General features: G+C 44.6%; 2 protein-coding genes across 5 annotated transcripts in view; one reads left to right on the forward strand and one right to left on the reverse strand.

Annotated features, from left to right (window-relative positions):
- Window positions 1–19,526, reverse strand: part of LOC308285974 (histone H1-like) — a gene marked incomplete at both ends in the record, with an annotated part of 402,459 nt that overhangs the window by 276,953 nt on the left and 105,980 nt on the right. The window lies entirely within an intron of this gene.
- Window positions 1,675–11,686, forward strand: LOC308286065 (extracellular calcium-sensing receptor-like; the record flags this gene model as incomplete). Its single annotated transcript, XM_080727026.1, has 6 exons — window positions 1,675–1,932; window positions 8,058–8,327; window positions 8,995–9,270; window positions 10,232–10,459; window positions 10,564–10,687; window positions 10,773–11,686. 6 exons carry the CDS (start codon window positions 1,675–1,677, stop codon window positions 11,684–11,686), a joined length of 2,070 nt encoding a protein of 689 aa, XP_080583152.1.

A 19,526-nucleotide genomic window follows, 5' to 3' on the forward strand; every position in this document is an offset into this window, starting at 1 on the left:
TGACAGAAAACACGGTTCAGATGGAGGTCCATTTGGTGGTCCTCGACAATAGGCTAATAACAACCGCTTTAACATGTCACATGCCAATCCTCCAAGCTCTTTTGTGATTTCTTTCGCAGTTTCCACTGCAACATGATGTCTTTGTCTTCCAGGACAGTTGAATCATGGACCTCTAAAGACGTGTAAGTTACTTGGAGACCTTTGGGCCTGTTGTGAGAGGCTGTCAGTCAGAAAATGCTGTCACCTTCAATGTCATTTCTGTTCATTTACAAAAGCTGTATAGGTTTAGTTCAGAGTAGGAGGGAATTTAATTGAAAGCATTAGTTTGCAAGGACCACACTGAAGCACATGATTGTGTCCTTCTGTTATAAGAGTTAAAATGTGGAATTCTCTCCATAATTATAATTTTTCAGCTGCTGATCTACAAGCTCACAATGTTTTGATGTAGATCGGCTATTTGAAGTATTTTAAAAGGTATAAAATAGAGCTAAAGTAGTTAATGCACATCTTATAAATCATTTATATCTGCTAAGTAACTACTAACTCACGTTTTCAAATAATTGTAGTGGAGTAAAAGTATGATGTTTGGATCCAAGATGTTGCAGAGTAGAAGTAAAAGTATTGTCATGCAAGTAAAGTAGAAATACCTCATAATTGTACTTAGGTGCAGTATTTGAGTAAATGTACTTAGTTACTTTACAACACTGCATGGCCCCCCAACTAGACCCATTGGGAGTACCTGTAGGGTGCGGATCTGATGATGACTCTCCAGCGGGCACAGGGGTTGGCACAGCGTATGGCAGGGGATGGCACAGCACTGTGTATAAATGTCATCAACTGGACAAACAATTCGGGAGCGGGTTAGACAGATTGGGACGGTCATGAGGGCTCCTCTGTGCTTGACCTTGGTATTGTTCTCTTCCTTCTCTCTGTTGTCTTCGTCGCCTTCCTCTTCCTGCGAGTTACAGGCACAGTTCAATCTCAACCGAATTTACAAGGCCGGAGACTTTGTTCTGGGCGGTTTGTTTCCGATCCAGACCACATCTGTTTTCCCCGAGCTGCCGTTCTCCTCCAAGCCCCAGGACACCACTTGCTATGGGTGGGTATCACACAAACACAACGGCAAGCAAACGTGGTTTCATTGCTATTACCATGGGTAACCTTAGACACGGGTGCCAACATTAGCACAGGGGATTGTGATCACTGGCACACTGGTATAAATGTGAGAGATAGTTTAAAAAATATAGGCTATATATTTATATATATATTCTTCTTTTCTTTTTTATGTAGTTAATTAAATTAATTCCCCTCAGATCTGTATGCAAATTAAATCCTGCACATAATTCTACATTCATTCAAATGAACTCTGGCTGTGGTGGGAGAAAATATTTCAAAAGAAGGAAAAAGGTTATATTTATATGGACATTCAAAAGCTGGACATATTGTTATTTTGATGTGGTGTTGTAATTAAACTAATGTTGTCATGGCACACTCACACTGACTATCTTGAAAAAGAAAAGAAAAAAAACAAAAAACATGGCACTTGATTTCAAAGAGGCTGCCGATCCCTGACATTAGGAGTAGTTGTATATTCATACAAAGATACGTATTAAAGGTTAAGGTGGCATTATGTCTGTCAGTTTTAACATTCTAGGATTCAGGTGGGCACAGACCATGGCTTTTGCTATTAACGAGATCAACAGGAACCCCAGCCTGCTACCCAATGTGACCCTGGGGTATAGTCTCTATGATGCCTGCTACACGCTTGGAGTAGCGTTCCGTGCAGGATTGTCCATGGTCAGTGGGAGAGAGAAGCACTTTGACCTGGATGAGAGCTGTGCCGGCTCTCCCCCAGTGCTTGGCATTGTGGTCGATCACTCATCACATTCTATTGCCATCTCTAGAATATTGGGTTTGTACAAAGTGTCCATGGTAAGTTTCCTACTTGAACCTCCTTATGCTTAGTTTTGGTTATATAGTTATATAATTAAAAGGTTATTTAATTGCAGGACAGGCATATTTCAGGAACAGGTTTTGTAAAGGTCTGAGCTGAGCACATGCGAGAGCATCTGTGTTAAAGGTTTGATATTTTTGTTTCATACAATAGGGGTGGGAGGGAGTAAGCTATGTCTTATGATATTCAGAATGTTATACAGTTTGCATGTATTATAACAATGTAACCATAAACCTTAGCTAACAATCATTGTGGACCATAGCATATACAGATATAACAATGTTTTAATATACAATGCATTGCAATGTTCCTGGTCCACCCTACATCATTCTGTAATCTGTAAATGTAATCCACAAAGTCTAAAGACTAAAATGAAGACTAAATATATTGACATTTTCATCAAAAAATAAAAACTACCGTAGATTAAAATGCTAGGGAGGGACTAGTGGAGAAGAGATCCAGTAGAACTGTTTGGTTGCGCTCGGGTGTTGAGCTCTGAAAATAGCAGATCTACAAGCATTTTGAGCTTGTAGATCGGCCATCAAGGCCTGCCAAAATAAATTTCTGTCGACAAAATCAACTGTAGATTTATCTACTAAAATCTTATGATAATTAGTCGACTAAGTTAACATAAGCAAAATGAACACTGCTGCTTTATTTCTGCCTTTTTGCAGGTAAGTTACTATGCCATGTGCTCCTGTCTGAGTGACCGGGATCAGTTTCCTTCCTTCTTCAGAACCATCCCAAGCTCTGCATCCCAGGTGACCTTAAACCAGGGGTCTTCAACGTTTTCAGGCCAAGGACCCCTAATAGCTGAGAGGCAGATAAAGCATATTGTATAAAATTATGTTGCAGATTTTCATCGACTTGTTTGACAGTCATCAGTATACGTGAGATTCACGTTAATTTGAACTTTCACTCTGTACTTGGTCTGATCTTTTTTTTTTACCTACACCAAACCTATTTGCCAAAAATAGCCGATCTACAAGCTCTCAGAATCCTCCGAATAGGGATGCGAGGGTTCAAGTTGTTCATTTAAAATAATTATCCTATCGTACAGAGATTTGGCGGCCCCCCTGTAGTAACTCTGAGGACCCCCTAGGGGTCCAAGACCCCCTGTTGAAGACCCCTGCCTTAAACGATAAAAGATGTGTTTGTTCCTTATGTTCCACACACTTCACACTCTAGTGCAGAGAGGGGTTTTCGATCACCATCCTGACTAAAGGGCCGACGCATGGTACACAGACAAAATAAAAATAAATAAAAATAAAACGGGTTTGGGATGTGACGCGGCCGCCAACCCGATTTCATTTCGGTACTAAAAGTGAAGTATGCATCGGCCCTGAGAATCAACTTGGGTACCACTCTTGTGTCGGGTGGGGAAATGGGTTAGGATGATGGGTTTTCTTCAGCTGCAAAGAAGAGTCTATCTATTCTTGGTTATACAGTACAGTGGTGGTGCACAGGGACACATGTGATATGTAGTTGCAAAGGGTAAAACACAGTTGCACTTAATCAGCTGATCATCTTCCATAGTAGTTTAGCTTGAAGTTTGGAATTGAAACACAAGCCTCAAATGACCACTGATAATGCTTATTCTAGTCTACTCATGCATTATCTCCTCCAGGGACGTGCTGGCCATTGGGAACAGTGGGACAACTCCCGACCCGAATGGCCGGTTCATTCCTGGCCGGTCCAGGCCGGCCATTAGGAAAAAATAAAAAATAAAATGTCGGCCTTCGTTCCATTTTGGGGGCTGGGCAGCCAACAAAGTAAATCGTCACTGTCGGGCATAAACCTCGTATCTCCAAGTTTCAAATTTATACATTTTTTTCGCAAAGCAAAGCCCTGCTTCATCATACAAGGCCGTCGCACAAAAGTAGTGAAAACAGCCGATCTACAAGCACACAACGCCTCGCGGTGCGAGGCGTTGTGTGCTGATCTACAAGTTCTGCTTTGCATTGCTTGTAGATCAGCTACTATTTTCAAATAGCTGAAATGTAGGCTTATGGTTAGCCTAAATAGGGCTGAAGTGGTTAGAGTGTTTTGTATATCAAAATCTACAAAGTAACTAGTAATTACTAGTAACTCCACTACATTTAAAAAAAGAAATAGTGGAGTAAAAGTAGGAACATTTGCCTGTAGTCAGGGCTGTAGAGATTACATTTCAACAGTAAATAGGATTGAACCAATTAAGCTCTATTGCACAGCTGAACTGACCATTCAGCCTCAAGAGAGCTCTGAGAATCATCCTTTTCCCTGTGTTGCCTTCTTCTACTCAGACTATTCTTACCTAATTGTCATCTTAAATTGAACTGGAATGGAATGATGTTGGTATAATGCTTGAATCGCCCATTTTTCAGAGCCAGATTCTAGTCATGATGGTACAAACTTGAACAATGGCATGCAACACTGTGATCATTGTATGTTGTCATTCATGAGCAACACCACTTTCTCTAAACAATACTGTGCCATGTGAAGCTTCCCATATTATGACAGTCAAGTCTAGATGGCAAGCTTTCCATTGTTACCTACACAAGATCTACATAAAAAAATGCAGTTGATTTCAGATTTGTCTTTGGCTGGTTAAGATTTACATCAAATGTTTTTCTATATCTATCTATAAACTAGAAATACTGTTCCTACGAAACAGTGTGGGCTCACGTGTAAAAGATCTACCCTTTGGCTGCACCTCATTGGCTAAGGGCCCTGCCTTTGTACTGTCGAGGAGAACTTGACTGATACACTGCCTTTGTACTGTGAGTGTCGAGGAGAACTTGACTAGATTGACAATAATAGGTTATGTCATTTTTGAGGAGAACTTGACGAGAACTTGATAGATAAATAATGAAGATAACATAGTGTTCTCGCTTTCAGCGAGCCCACAATTAGGGAAACCTACATTTGTGTGTGTGTGTGTGTGTGTGTGTGTGTGTGTGTGTGTGTGTGTGTGTGTGTGTGTGTGTGTGTGTGTGTGTGTGTCTTGGTGACGTCATCACCCGATTGATGACGTCACTCTCTGTTTTTATGGATGGTCTGGTTGCCCTGGGAACCAGACTAATTACGTACAGCTGCTATACAGTTATTACCATAATTTTTTAAGCGAGAAATGTGTGCAGACAAAAAATGCCAGACAACGCCAAAGTCACTGATGGATGAGTCACAACTGTGTCTGTGTAAATCGGTGTTGTTACGCATGATGTCAACGGTTTGTGTTTTGTGACCAGAGCTTTGGTCAGACCGAATAAGAAGTGAAGCAGTTTTAAAACATGTAGTCTGAGTACATCCTAAAGAGAGTCTCGACAGGTATAGTGTACTGCAAGAGTCAGTGAACCAGCGATATACAGTATAGAGACTAAGGGGCGAGACAGAGATTGACAGAATATATTAAAACCAAATCTTTCCAGCCCGCATTAGACAAAGAAGCGCCTTCCAATTAACAGTCCAAGTGCCAGCAAGTTTCCATACGCCTTCACATCTCAGGTCCTACTCCCTGAAGACATGAAGAGGAGCCACAACGACCTCTACTGTCAAATGATGAGAAATGGACAGCTCCCCTCATCTTCCTTTGTAACCAGCCAGGAACAAGGAGACACAGACCAACCGAGCTCATGCAAGGACTTCGTCTCAGCCAGGAGAAGAAAAGAAACATCTGATGACCCACCCATCCACAGTGGAGAAAAACCCTTCTACTGTGAACAGTGTGGCAAGGGTTTCAGTAGGTTAAGTTCCCTGAAGACACACCAGCGTATCCACAGTGGAGAAAAACCCTTTGTGTGTAAACAGTGTGACAAGGGTTTCAGTGTGTTAAGTTCCCTGAAGATACACCAGCGTATCCACACTGGAGAAAAACCCTTTGTGTGTAAACAGTGTGACAAGGGTTTCAGTGTGTCAAGTAAACTAAAGGCACACCAACGTGTCCACACTGGTGAAAAACCCTTCCACTGTAAACAATGTGACAAGGGTTTCAGTGAGTTAGGTCACCTGAAGACACACCTGCGTGTCCACACAGGAGATAAGCCCTTTTTGTGTAATCAATGTGACAAGGGTTTTAATCAGCTAGGTCACCTGAAGACACACCAGCATACACACACCGGAGAGAAACCCTTTGTGTGTAAACAGTGTGACAAGAGTTTTTGTCAGCTAAGCAACCTGAAGACACACCAACGTATCCACACAGGAGAAAACCCCTTTGTGTGTAAACAGTGTGACAAGGGTTTTAATCAGCTAGGTCAACTGAAGACACACCAGCGTATCCACACTGGAGAAAAACCCTTTGTGTGTCAACAATGTGACAAGGGTTTTAATCACCTAGGTTACCTGAAGACACACCAGCGTATCCACACCGGGGAAAAACCATTTGTGTGTAAACAGTGTGACAAGAGTTTCAGTCAGTTAGGTTACCTGAAGACACACCAGCGAACCCACAGTGGGGAAAAACCCTTCCACTGTAAACAATGTGACAAGAGTTTCAGTCAGTTAGGTTGCCTGAAGACACACCAGCGAATCCACAGTGGAGAGAAACCCTTTGTGTGTAAGCAGTGTGACAAGAGTTTCAGTGTGTTAGGTTCCCTGAAGACACACCAGCGAATCCACAGTGGAGCAAAACCCTTCCACTGTAAACAATGTGACAAGAGTTTCAGTCAGTTAGGTCACCTGAAGACACACCAGCGTATCCACAGTGGAGAGAAACCCTTTGTGTGTAAGCAGTGTGACAAGGGTTTCAGTGTGCTAGGTCACCTGAAGACACACCAGCGTACCCACACAGGAGAAAAACCCTTTGTGTGCAAACAGTGTGACAAGAGTTTCAGTGTGTTAGGTAACCTAAAGACACACCACCGTATCCACAGTGGAGAAAAACCCTTTGTGTGTAAACATTGTGACAAAGGTTTCAGTGAGTTAAGTAACCTAAAGAAACACCAGCAGGTCCAGACTGGAGAAATATGACACAGTCCTTTTATACCAGCTTTGGCCTTGTGGACCAGCCTTGCTGAGGTGGTGACCGCACCGAGAACGCTGAGGAGAAAGTAACGCGAAATCTAATAATATATACATTCACACTTGAATCATTTATTAAATAAGATTTTGGCACGTGGCGGCTACTTGGCTGACGATCTGTAGACCAGCTTTGCAAGCTGGTAAAAACACAAGGGGCTGGACTTGAGGTTGACGCGAGAGCCTCTATCTTTCAAATCGATTGTCGCCTATGGACCAGGATCCTTTTCCGATTCTAGCACACCCGTGGGTGTCTTTTGAATGCCAAATGGACCCTTACAGTTCTGTATCTCCAAGGGTGTACAAATGGAGTGTGACAAGCGTTTTTCTTGTCTTTTTTTCCCCCACAGATGCAGAGAAAGCTTTTCGGTCAATTGGGGTATCGATCAAAAACATATGAAAATATTATGTGACTATTTGAAAAACACTATGTTGCCGGCAGTGGTAGGATATACAGTATATTAATGCATTCCACCAAGAATCCCTCACGTTTTATGAATTGTTCTAATATTTTTTGTTTCCACTTTTATTTTGTAAATATTTTCCACAATAGACCGTTTTGGGAGCTTGTCTTTTATTTTGAAGTCCTCACTTCCTGGTTAACATCATCTACCTGCGTGTTTTTTACCTTACTTTTACTCAGACAGCATGGACGTGCTGGCCATTGTGTGCTTGTAGATCGGCTGTTTTCAGTAGTTTAAATCATTTTTAAAATGATAAATACAAAACAAACGGTTTTGGACATACAAGGTTTCCACCCGACAACGACAAAATATAACTCATGTACAGTAATTGGCCCACTGGCTTGTCATTTGTCATGATCTGAAATGACAAATCTTTGAGTAGCAGCAGCGCTATAGAGAGAGATCTCTCTCTATAGCGCGCAATGAGGGCCTCTCCAACTCTTTTTCCCGGGCTGAATCAGGGGCCCAGCATGTCCCTGATCTCCTCTCCTGAGTGTATTACTGCTGGAGCTGTTGACAGTGTCAAAACAGACTGACAGTGTCAAAACAGACTGATTAGACTCCCCCCCCCCCCCCTTTCTCCATTATGGAATCTGTGAAAGAGATTCCTAAGCCACTTCTCCTTCCATTGTGTATCCGATCAGATACGAGCTATGCTCCAGATCATGAAGCAGTTGGGGTGGACCTGGGTAGGAGTGCTGTTTAGTGATGATGACTACGGCCACGACGCTGCCCGGATCCTTCAGGCTGACTTGGCCCAGTCGGGTCTGGGCTGCGTGGCCTACATGGAGGTGATGCCCTGGGACGGCGACCCGGCTGAACTCCAGAGGATCGTCACCGTGATGAAGGAATCCACGGCTCGCATTGTCATTGAGTTTATATACGGGATCAATGTGGTCCGTCTGATGGAGGAGGTTGGGTATGCATAATTATAAGTAACCTGGAATCAGATACATTGACGTGAATTAATTGCAAGCTTTTTTTGTTTCAAGTGAAGTGCAATTTCATATAATTTTATTGCAGGTTCATCAATTTGAAAGTTCATACATTTTGTGTTTTCGTTGACACTTTTTAATCAACCAAATAATCACACCATTCACAAATCTCACTGTCAATAATAATTTTTATATTGTGTTGATATTATATTTGTCTTGATTATCTATAGAACAGCGATCATAGCTGTGCTCATTTGCCTTTAGATTAAATGAATGCATTTATTTAATTGCTACTTTCTAAATGGTTTTTAAATGTTTTTTTTCTTTACCATGAATACACACACCGAATCAATAGGTGGTAAGGCAGAATGTGACAGGGCTGCAATTTATATCCGATGTGGGTTGGATGAAAGCTCATTTACTCCAGACTCCTCGTTTTATGCCTCACGTGAGAGTCCTGAGTCTTGCCATCCGTCGGGGAGAGATAGCAGGTCTCAAAGACTTCTTGTTCAAAATACATCCTGACAATGACCCTGACAACAGACAAGAAAATACCTTTGTGAGTCAAATTTAGTGTTTAAGGTGCAATTCCAAACTGTCACAGGTTTCTGAAAATATTTACAAGGTATTATGCATTCTTCTTCAGGTGAGACAGTTTTGGGAGCACACATTTCGGTGTAAATTTGCACCCCTTCCGCCAGAGTGGGTGGATGCTGGTGGACGGGTGTGTACTGGACAAGAGGACCTGGGAACAGCAGACACAACACTGTTGGAAGTGTCTGACCTCAGGCCAGAGTATAATATATACAAGGCTGTGTATGCTCTGGCCCATGCACTCCATGACATGTTGCAGTGTGTGCCCGGAAGAGGGCCTTTCAGTGGGCACAGCTGTGCCAATTTGCAGACAATACAGCCATGGCAGGTGTAATATGATCAATTCAGTTTACCTGCTGAAGTAGGACTCAAATGTAAAATAATAATGAATATGTGCTGTAAATATGTGATATATAGTCGACAGAGTTGCCTGGCAATAAGTGTGTATATGAGTACATTTGCTCATCACACTATAGAGCATCACAGTTGAAGCCCCACCCCGTCCTCATTCTGGTGTCGGAAGCGTTTTCCCCATTCATTTCTTCCATAGACATTTCATTAAGTATTTATTTAAACTTTTTTAAGCCTCGGACAAAGCCACCTCGGCTGGTGAGGAATCATGACAATATTCCCTTTTTTTTAATGCAATAATTAATTGGAAAGCTGAAAAAAAGGGCAGGGTACAAGACTGTGTATACATCATTATTTTAAAAATTGCGGAAACTACACTCCCAGAATGCATTGCGAATAACACTTGTTATCTGAAATATATCCCTTAAATCACGCTCAGTTTAGTTATCCAGGCCAGCATATGGCCTGACATGTAGTGATTTTCATCTCTGTGGACGGTCTTATTGTCATCTTTAACATAGTGCATCATATTTGTAAAAGAAAGACACTCGCTCACGGATTTCTGCTGAAGTGCAATAATCCGCCCGGAAGACAGGGGGCAGTAAGCTACTTCCGCGGTAACCGCAAGATATGTGAAAGAAGAAGAAGCTAGACCAATCACAGACGTTGATTTCACGGGATGTACATGTTTAGCAGTATGGGTAATGCAGTTCTTCTCTGTGCGATCTTGATTAAAACGAGTTTTTACTAAAACTAGAGTGATTGCATACATACTCGGGGGTTCTACAGGAGCATATAGAACCATTTTACAACCACCAGCCTAGTGGTAAGTGTACATTGAATTGCTATGACTTTGTGGCTGATAATGAAAAACCCTATGGTGAAAATGAATGGGCTCTTTTACTTTCGACACCTCAATGCGATGCTCTATTTCCTAGCTTGTGTACTACCTGGAAAAGGTAAACTTCAGCACCTCATTTGGTGATCGTGTAACATTTGATGAGAACGGTGATGCTTTACCAATCTATGATGTCATGAACTGGGCGTGGCTCCCTGATGGAAGTGCAAAGGTTCGACATGTAGGCGTGTTCAAGAAGTCAGCCTCGGGAGATGAAGAACTCATCCTGGATGAAGACACAATCTTCTGGAGCTTTGAATCGACAAAGGTCGCTTTTTTAAAATAGCTAATATTGAGCTCATAATGTGTAGTTTAGTCTATGTAATTTAGACTGAAATCAGTGAAATGTATCATTGTTACTTTCCTCTGTAGCCTCCTCGGTCAGTGTGCAGTGAGAGCTGTTTCCCTGGAACCCGTGTGGCTAGAAGGAAAGGAGAACCTATCTGTTGCTTTGACTGCATTCCTTGTTCAGAGGGAGAGATCAGCAATGAGACTGGTAAAGGTTTACGTTATGTGTGCTATTTAGAATGATGCAGTACTTCTCTGTGACTCTGTCCCTTCAATATTGTCCTCTTTTATAGACTCCACGGAGTGCACCAGTTGTCCAGAGGACTTCTGGTCCAGTCCCCAGCGTGACCACTGTGTCCCCAAGAGCACGGAGTTCCTCTCCTACCACGAGGCCCTGGGGATCTCCCTGACAACCATCTCGTTGCTAGGCACGCTCATGTGCGCCGTTGTCCTGGGAATCTTCATCTACCATCGAAGCACGCCCATGGTGCGCGCCAACAACTCAGAACTCAGCTTCCTTCTCCTGTTGTCCCTCAAACTATGTTTCCTGTGTTCTCTTCTGTTCATTGGACGTCCCAGACTCTGGACGTGTCAGCTGAGGCATGCAGCCTTTGGGATCATCTTTGTGATGTGTATCAGTTGTATTCTGGTAAAGACTATGGTGGTGTTGGCCGTGTTCAAGGCCTCCAAGCCTGGAGGAGCAGACATCATGAAGTGGTTTGGTGCCGTGCAGCAGAGAGGAACCGTTCTGGTGCTTACTTCCATTCAGGCAATTGTCTGTATCGTATGGCTCGTTTCGGCCTCACCAACCCCGCATAAAAACACACAATATCAAAGTGATAAGATAGTCTATGAGTGTGATGTTGGGTCAACAGTTGGTTTTGCAGTCTTACTCGGTTATATTGGTTTACTGGCACTCCTCAGCTTCCTCATGGCATTCATGGCAAGGAATCTTCCAGACAACTTCAACGAAGCCAAGCTGATCACGTTCAGCATGTTGATCTTCTGTGCCGTGTGGATAGCCTTCGTCCCAGCGTATGTCAGCTCTCCGGGCAAATATGCAGATGTAGTGGAGGTGTTTGCTATTTTAGCATCTACTTTTGGGATACTGGTGGCGCTGTTTGGACCAAAGTGTTATATAATGCTTTTGAAACCCGAGAGAAACACTAAGAAGTCCATCATGGGCAGAGGTGCCACCAAGGCGTAGAAGCAGAAATTCAATGATGACACCGAAAGGTGTGACGTATGTTCATTAAATATCTAATTTATTAAATGATTATAAGAGCTGCACATACCTAGATTCAGGATAAAGACGGTTTATTCCAAGGGTTCTCTCTCTCTCTCTCCATAGGATTCTGTGAGCTTACAATGGAAATGACAGGCTGCTTTAAGCATAAATGTTATCATACTGTAGTTAGATAATGTTTTACAGACGTCATGAATCGCTACCAAGGACACAATTATTACAAAAGCAATCGTTACCGTTATCATGCACATGTCTGATTGTCCAGTTGAAGTTGTCATTATATTGGGGACGTCTGGGGCTTCCTAGGTCGTATCTTGATGACAGTTTCTCGTAGATTATCAAAATGGGCCACGGCAAATTTGCTCACACATACACGCACGCACGCACGCACGCACGCACGCACGCACGCACGCACGCACGCACGCACGCACGCACGCACGCACGCACGCACACACACACACACACACACACACACACACACACACACAGGGGCGGCATAGCTCAGGGGTAGAGAAACTGGTATTAGAGCACGAAGGGTATAAATCCCGAAGGGTTCCCAGTTCGAATCCGGGCTCCCCCTGAGTTAATGTCGAAGGGTCCTTGGGCAAGACTCTGAACCCCTAATTGCCTCCGGTGAGTAGGTTGGTGCCTTGCATGGCTTCCTCCGCCACCGGTGTATGAATGTGTGTGTGAATGGGTGATGTAATGCACAATCTATGTAAAGTGCTTTGGATTAAAAGCGCTATATAAATGCACCATTTACCATTTACACACACTCGACATTCATTCCAAATGAATTACAGATCTATCAGATACACTTTCTTAACAAACACTTTTGGGTCAAGGGCTGAGTTTCTAACACAAACACAAACGTTTGAAACACCGGGAAGCTGATCATGAAAGTGCAAATAAAGGAGTCCACACAAGGTTTTTGAGCAAAAAGGTGCATGCTGTTTACTTCAAGAATTAGTATTAGTATTTCATACTTACACACTGTGTGCACAGGCATTCAGTAACCCAAAACACAAGCCACTACCAGGGGACACGAATGTTGCCGAAATAACAAAAGAAGCTGCTAGACAAGACAAAGACTAATCCCAGACAAACCTACGTGGAACATAACACACACCAAATTTGACTAAAACTAGTAATCCAGTCAGAGATGCAAACATATTCTATTCTCTTAAAGGCATATTTGGGTGATTTTAGACCTAAATAAAGATTTAGCACGTATGACACATGTATGTCACATGTATGACACTTTGACGCACTCTGTGGGTCAGAGTACTACAGGCATGTAAGAGACAAATGCTTTAAAGGTTCATAACACTGCTGACCAACATGTGCACGTGCCAGCCATCCATGGTGACTTTGATCTACTATTTTTCAAAAGCTTGTTTTCAACTGCAAGACAATAATAAATACTTAAAAATAAATCCTACTATGCTGTAAACGGTATGTCTAATTTTACATTTAAAGGGTCTTTAAAGCACAATTTACAATTTAAGCATTAAGCAGACGCTCTTAATCCATCTCATAGGCAACATGTTTACTTACTCCACTACAATTACTTGACAACTTTAGTTACTATAGTTAGTCTACTTTGTAGATTATAATAGTTATTACAAAACATGCAACAACCAGCCTTATCAATCTCAAAGAAAAGGGAAAAACAGCACCCTCTCTGTTTTGTTCCTAGTGTAGCACTAAATTTGTTCTTGATAGATACAGTACATTTTGGCTATTTGAGAATAGCCGATCTACAAATGCATCTCAATGTGAAGCTTCTCAGTACATGTCTTTCAAAACATATATGTTTTTTCATGGGTGCATTTTGGGCCCCTCCTCCATGATGGGCCCTAAGCACAGTGCCTAACGTGCCTGTGCAGAAACACTGCCCTGACTATAGGAAAGAACGGGAGGTCGCACAACTCGCAGCCACGATGCAATGAACTTTATTTATAAATTACCAACGTTTCAACATTATTCATCAGGGTAGGATGTTGGCTTCGAGTTGTGCGACTTCCTGTTCTTTCCTACATTTATATCCCCCGTCAGCACCTCGTCATTGCTGGTGTGCACTCCTATTCCTTTGTTTTGACTGACATGACACTGATTCTGAACATGATACTACCCATAATACTGATGATACTTCATAATATGATATGCTAACCATGATACTGTCATGTTACTGCCCACGAGGAATAAAACAAATAACAATAAAGATGTGTTTTGTACACACACACGGTGTACATTGTGAAGTTTTAAACACATTTTACATAATAGGATATTGTTGGCTCCAAACTGAACTCAAATTAGGCTACACAAGATGTGTGGCAGGTGTTTAGGCTATGATATTGTAAGGGTGGCCCAACTCACATTAACCGCCAGTGTTTAAACTGGTACCTTTGTCATTACCTTGTTACTGAATTTGCCAATAAATAATTGTAAATACACCTTTTTGGTTTGTTGTATATTATTAAGTATTATCATTAGCAGATTGTATAATTATAAGTTTCCGACAACGCCACCTCGTTTAAAGAGGAAAATAAGTGCACAAAAGGCACAACCTTTAGGGACACACAAGTTCGTTTACGGAACACCAGAGCAATATAAATCATGAGGAGAGAATGACCAGGACGACAGTTTAGAAAAGTATAACAATCTTTATTACTAGGTTACAGCGGCCTCTATCACGCCAAAAACACAATAATAAAATAAAAGGGAACCCTAAAATCCTACGGCGCCAACTAACTAAAAAACTAAAAATAAGAGCACTGTCAACAATAAAACATTAATTCAAACCCCCCTTCTTTCTCTTATCGTAACGTTCTTGGTGACAATTAAAGTGCACTTAGTTTAGGGTACCGGCTCGTTAAGGCCTCAAATCGTAATAGTATAATAATTACGATAATTAATTATAATGCAAGGAGCGCAGATTTAAGGACGAATAAATGTTATATAACTAAGCAGATATGAAATAATAGGCAGAGTATCGTTTCAGCAGGTGGGAATAGTGACTTCTACAGCAGGTGGGATGGCACACACAGCGGCACACAGCTCATCTTTGGTCATCTACGTCTTTAGTCCACCGTTCTGTGAATACAAAGAATACGCCAGTATCCTTGTCGTGACGACTATACAGCTCAACTCTAGGCCAGTGACTTTAGTGACAGTGGTGTACAGGATTGGATACTCACACGCAGGCAGGCTTGTGACCTGCCGCTGCGAATAGTTCACACGACACCACAGTAGTCACAACGACCCCTCTCGTTAGCCGGGTAGCCGGTTCGGCTCGTCAGGACCCTCTCGCTCGTCTCTGGATGGCCGGACCCTGCCTGGTACCGCTGACACCCGGATCACCGTCTGGAATCCGCTGGGTTTGTAAGGTAAAGCGCTACTCGGTCCTAGCACTTTAGTTCAATAAGGTTCAGTTCAGTTACTGCCTGGCTCGGCCTGTGCCTGTCTCTCTGCTCATCACAGCCGGCCACCTGAGTCACTTCCCTCAGCCTGCTCCACACACACGTCTGCGCCCCTTGCTTGTCAACCTAGACTGAGCCTGGCGTTCCTCTTAAAGGGCCGCCTCCCACTCTGCCAGCCGCCCATTGGCTGGTCATGACGTCAGTCCCCCATACATTGGCCAGCACCGGCGTCTAGTTATCCTATCAGTTCGCAGTCAGACTCACACATGGAAAGAGAGGAGGTTGTTAGAGGGAGACAGCAATATAGCATTATCACAACGAAACATATTAGAGAAATTATACAAAACATGCTCAAACAAAAGGAAATAATTGTAAAAACAAACAATTATTAAAGAAAATAAAAAATAAAAAGGATAACGCTACTTCCACCCCCTCACACTCCCCCCTACTAAATCATTAGCAGTCCCTGCGACCAACTCAACCAGGGCTGTAGCGTACGGGCGGCTGCCCAAAATTAGCCCGCCCTGAACGTCGTTGAGCTACGGGGAAAAAACCATAACACTGCTGCCACACCGGCCCCACGACTGGCTGCTGGGGTGTCGGTTCGGGACACTGGGGCACCTCTGGAGGCGCTACACAGACTTTCAAGGCATTACGGTGCACCGTTCGATCTCGCCCACCCTTTTCTGGTCGAATCCTATAAACTAGCCCAGCTTCGCCCACTGTTTCTAGTACAACAAAGGGTTCTGGGTCCCACCAAGAAGCCAACTTCCCGTGCCCCTGTCTGTTCCGATTTCTCACCCACACTCGCTCTCCGGATACCAACGGTGGGATACCCGCCCTCTTGTCATACATGCGCTTGCGCTGTTCTGCCATCCTTTCCATCCTTTGCCCTGCGGTGCGATACGCATCATTCAACCGCCGTTGGTGATGCTGAACCCAGTCCCCCACCCCAAATCTGTCCTGCCTAGGCTGTACTCCCAGTTCCACGTCTACAGGGCGCCGCAGATGGCGGCCAAACATTAGAAACGCCGGGGCATAGCCAGTGGCGCTGTGAGGAGTGTTATTATACGCATGAATCAACTCAGGCAGATGCTCAGGCCATCGGCCATGCTTATCAGTGTCCAACGAGCGTAGTAAATTAAGTACCGTTTGATTACAGCGTTCCACGCCACCATTTCCGGCTGGATAATACGGCGTAGTACGGCTCTTAGTAATACCATAATTATTACATAACTGTTGCATGAGCGCAGACTCGAAGTTAGCGCCTCTGTCCGAATGAAAACGGGCGGGGCAACCGTACGGCTGTATAATATGGGTCCATAACACCCGAACAGTGGTCTGAGCAGTTTGATCACGTGTGGGTATGGCCCAGCTATATTTAGTAAATAGATCTGTGGCTACAAGGATATTTTGACAGGTGTCGGCAGGTCGACCCAGGGTAAGGAAATCAATAGCCACCACTTCTAAGGGGTACGAGACTTCGAAAGGTTGTAAAGGGGCTCTAGGCTCGACCCTAGTTTTTTGTAAGCTACAGTTTACACAGCCCTCATGGAAACGACGTACCTCCCCCTCCATGCCTTGCCAGTAGAAACGCCGCCGGAGCTGCACCAGCGTCCGGTCCACCCCCGCATGTGCCGCAGCCACATGCATCTCTCTCCACACCTCCTTCCTCCTGGAACCTGGACAGACAACTTGTAAATATTCTTCCTGGGTGTAAGGGTCAGTCACATTACGGTACAATATCCACCCGCAGTTTCGTCCATTGGCGCAACAGCTGGGCCGCCTCTTTCGTCCAGCTCCTCTTCTCTGTCAACGTAGGGTGGATGCCCCTCTCCACACACCGCGTCACCACCTGGATAGCCTCATCATCCTTCTGTGCTCGCAGCCACTCAGCACCAGCCCAGCCAGCATTTCCTGCTGCGGGCGTTAGTTCCACCGTCGCGACCGCCCCGGTGTCTACAGGAAATCTAGATAGGGCGTCAGCATTAGCATTGTTCTTGCCTGGCCGGTACTTAATCTCAAACGTAAAAGAAGCCAATTGGGCCGCCCAGCGTTGTTCGATAGCGCCCAAGCGAGCTGTCTGGAGGTGCGCCACCGGGTTATTATCGGTAAATACAGTGAACCGTGCCCCAGCCAAATAATCTTTAAATTTCTCGGTTACAGCCCATTTAAGGGCCAATAACTCTAATTTAAAGGAACTATAATTAGCATCATTTTGTTCTGTTGGGTGCAAACTACGACTCGCATACGCGATAACTCGTTCCTTCCCATCTTGGATTTGGGCTAGCACTGCACCCAACCCCCGGTTGCTCGCATCCGTATATACCACAAAAGGTTCCTCATAGTCAGCATAGGCCAACACCGGAGCTTGGGTGAGGGCACCTTTTAGCGCATCGAAAGCAGCTTGACATTCTGCCGTCCATATAATCGGTTTCTGTGAGGACTTGTTATCAACGGGGACCCCAATTAAGAGATTATTCAGTGGACGGGCTATAGCAGCGAATGATTCTACAAAACGGCGGTAATAGCCTGCAAGACCCAGAAATGCACGAACCTCCCGCACCGTGGTTGGAATTGGCCACCCTCGCACCGCCACTAACTTGTCTGGGTCGGGGCGCACTCCCTCCCGGTCCACCACATGCCCCAAGAACTGCACTTCACGTTGTAACAGTTTACATTTATCAAGGCGCAGTTTCAGTCCGTGCTTCCATAGTCGCTGGAACACCCGATCCAGCTGCTGTAGATGAGAACAGAAGTCAGGGGAGTAGATAATAATATCGTCCAAATAAACTAATAAAGACTCAGCTACTTGTCCACTTAAACAGTGCTGCATGAGTCTCTGGAACGTAGCAGGCGCATTACACAGCCCGAAGGGCATTCGTTTGAATTCAAACAGACCCAGTGGGGTCGTAAAGGCAGTCTTTTCTTGATCACGTGGATCCATGCCTACTTGCCAATACCCACTGGCCAAATCAAGAGTCGAGAACCACTGTGCTTTAGTCAAACTGGTCAATGTTTCTTCAATACGAGGTAAAGGGAACGCGTCTTTATGGGTAACTGCATTCAACTTACGGTAGTCCACGCAGAACCTCCAGCTGCCGTCCTTCTTCTTAACCAGCACAATCGGTGCGGCCCACGGACTACAGCTCTCCGCGATGACTCCTTTCGCCAACATGTCACCTAACAAGGCCTTCATTTCTTTGTACATGGAGGGCGGCAGTGGCCTGTGTCGCTCACGAATGGGTGCGGCGCCCGCTGTGTGGATTTGGTGTTGCACGGCGTCCGTCCGCCCGAAATCTTCATCGTGTACAGCAAACACCTTTTCCCATCTCAGCAACATGGACTGCAGTCCCTCTTTCTCTCCCTCGGGCAGGTCAGTGCGATCAGCCAGCCCACCGAGTTCTTGGGATAGGGTGCGCACGGGTCCGTCTTCCGCAGCGCTCACCAGGGCAACATCCACCAGGCCATCAGCGGACATGGACAGGCTCAGATCTTGACTTCCCCGAACATCAGCATCATGCACAGGGTACAGTTTCCCCAACTTCTGATAGCGCCTCACCGTCAGGCTATAAGGAAAGGGGTTACAGAGACGAATAGGGACCCGCCCGCCCCGTACCGTAACCAAGGCGCGCGCCAACCCCAATTCCTTCATGTCTGGTAGCGCCTCGACCAGAGCCTCAAAGTCAGTTCCTCCCGGTCCCCGACGTGTGCGTCCCCATACAACCATTTCACTGCGGGCGGGGACCCGAATCCTTTGGCGACTGACGGGCCACACATAACCCAAAGACCCGTCATCATTAGTCACAGCCTCAACTCTTTTACAGGCAGCGAATGCGTCTCGCCACAACGCGTTCGCTTGCCGCGGGGGAAACGCAACCCTCCCAGGCCATTTAAACAGTGTACGCCAGCATGCACTCACTACGTTCATGCCAATAATCAAGGGCTGCGTACAGTGTTCATCTTTAACAATTACGACCCCTCGCCCTGGGACTTGCACTCCCTCTAGCTCCAAATCAAATACCGCATAACTAGTGTACGGTATGTCAAGGCCATTTGCTGCTCTTAATTTAAACACAAGTGGCCCTGCACCTAAATCAGTTTGAGAGAAGTGTTCTTCAAATAAGCTCTGTTGCATTAAAGTGACTTGGGACCCCGTATCAAGCAACCCTTTTAAGTGAACGCCTCCCATCTTTACTTTAATCATGGGGCATTGCCCGATAAATGCATCATTGGCCCGAGTATGTGTCACAGATAAGGGGACTCCTGTTGCCTGGACCTCGGCAACAGGACGATTTAGTTTAACGACGGCTGATTAGTAGTGCACCATCTAGCTATATGTCCTGACCGTTTGCATTGACGGCATATGGGCCTCCCCT

This window comes from Nannobrachium achirus, assembly GCF_963921795.1.
Source record: "Nannobrachium achirus genome assembly, chromosome: 5".
Classification (NCBI taxonomy): domain Eukaryota; kingdom Metazoa; phylum Chordata; class Actinopteri; order Myctophiformes; family Myctophidae; genus Nannobrachium; species Nannobrachium achirus.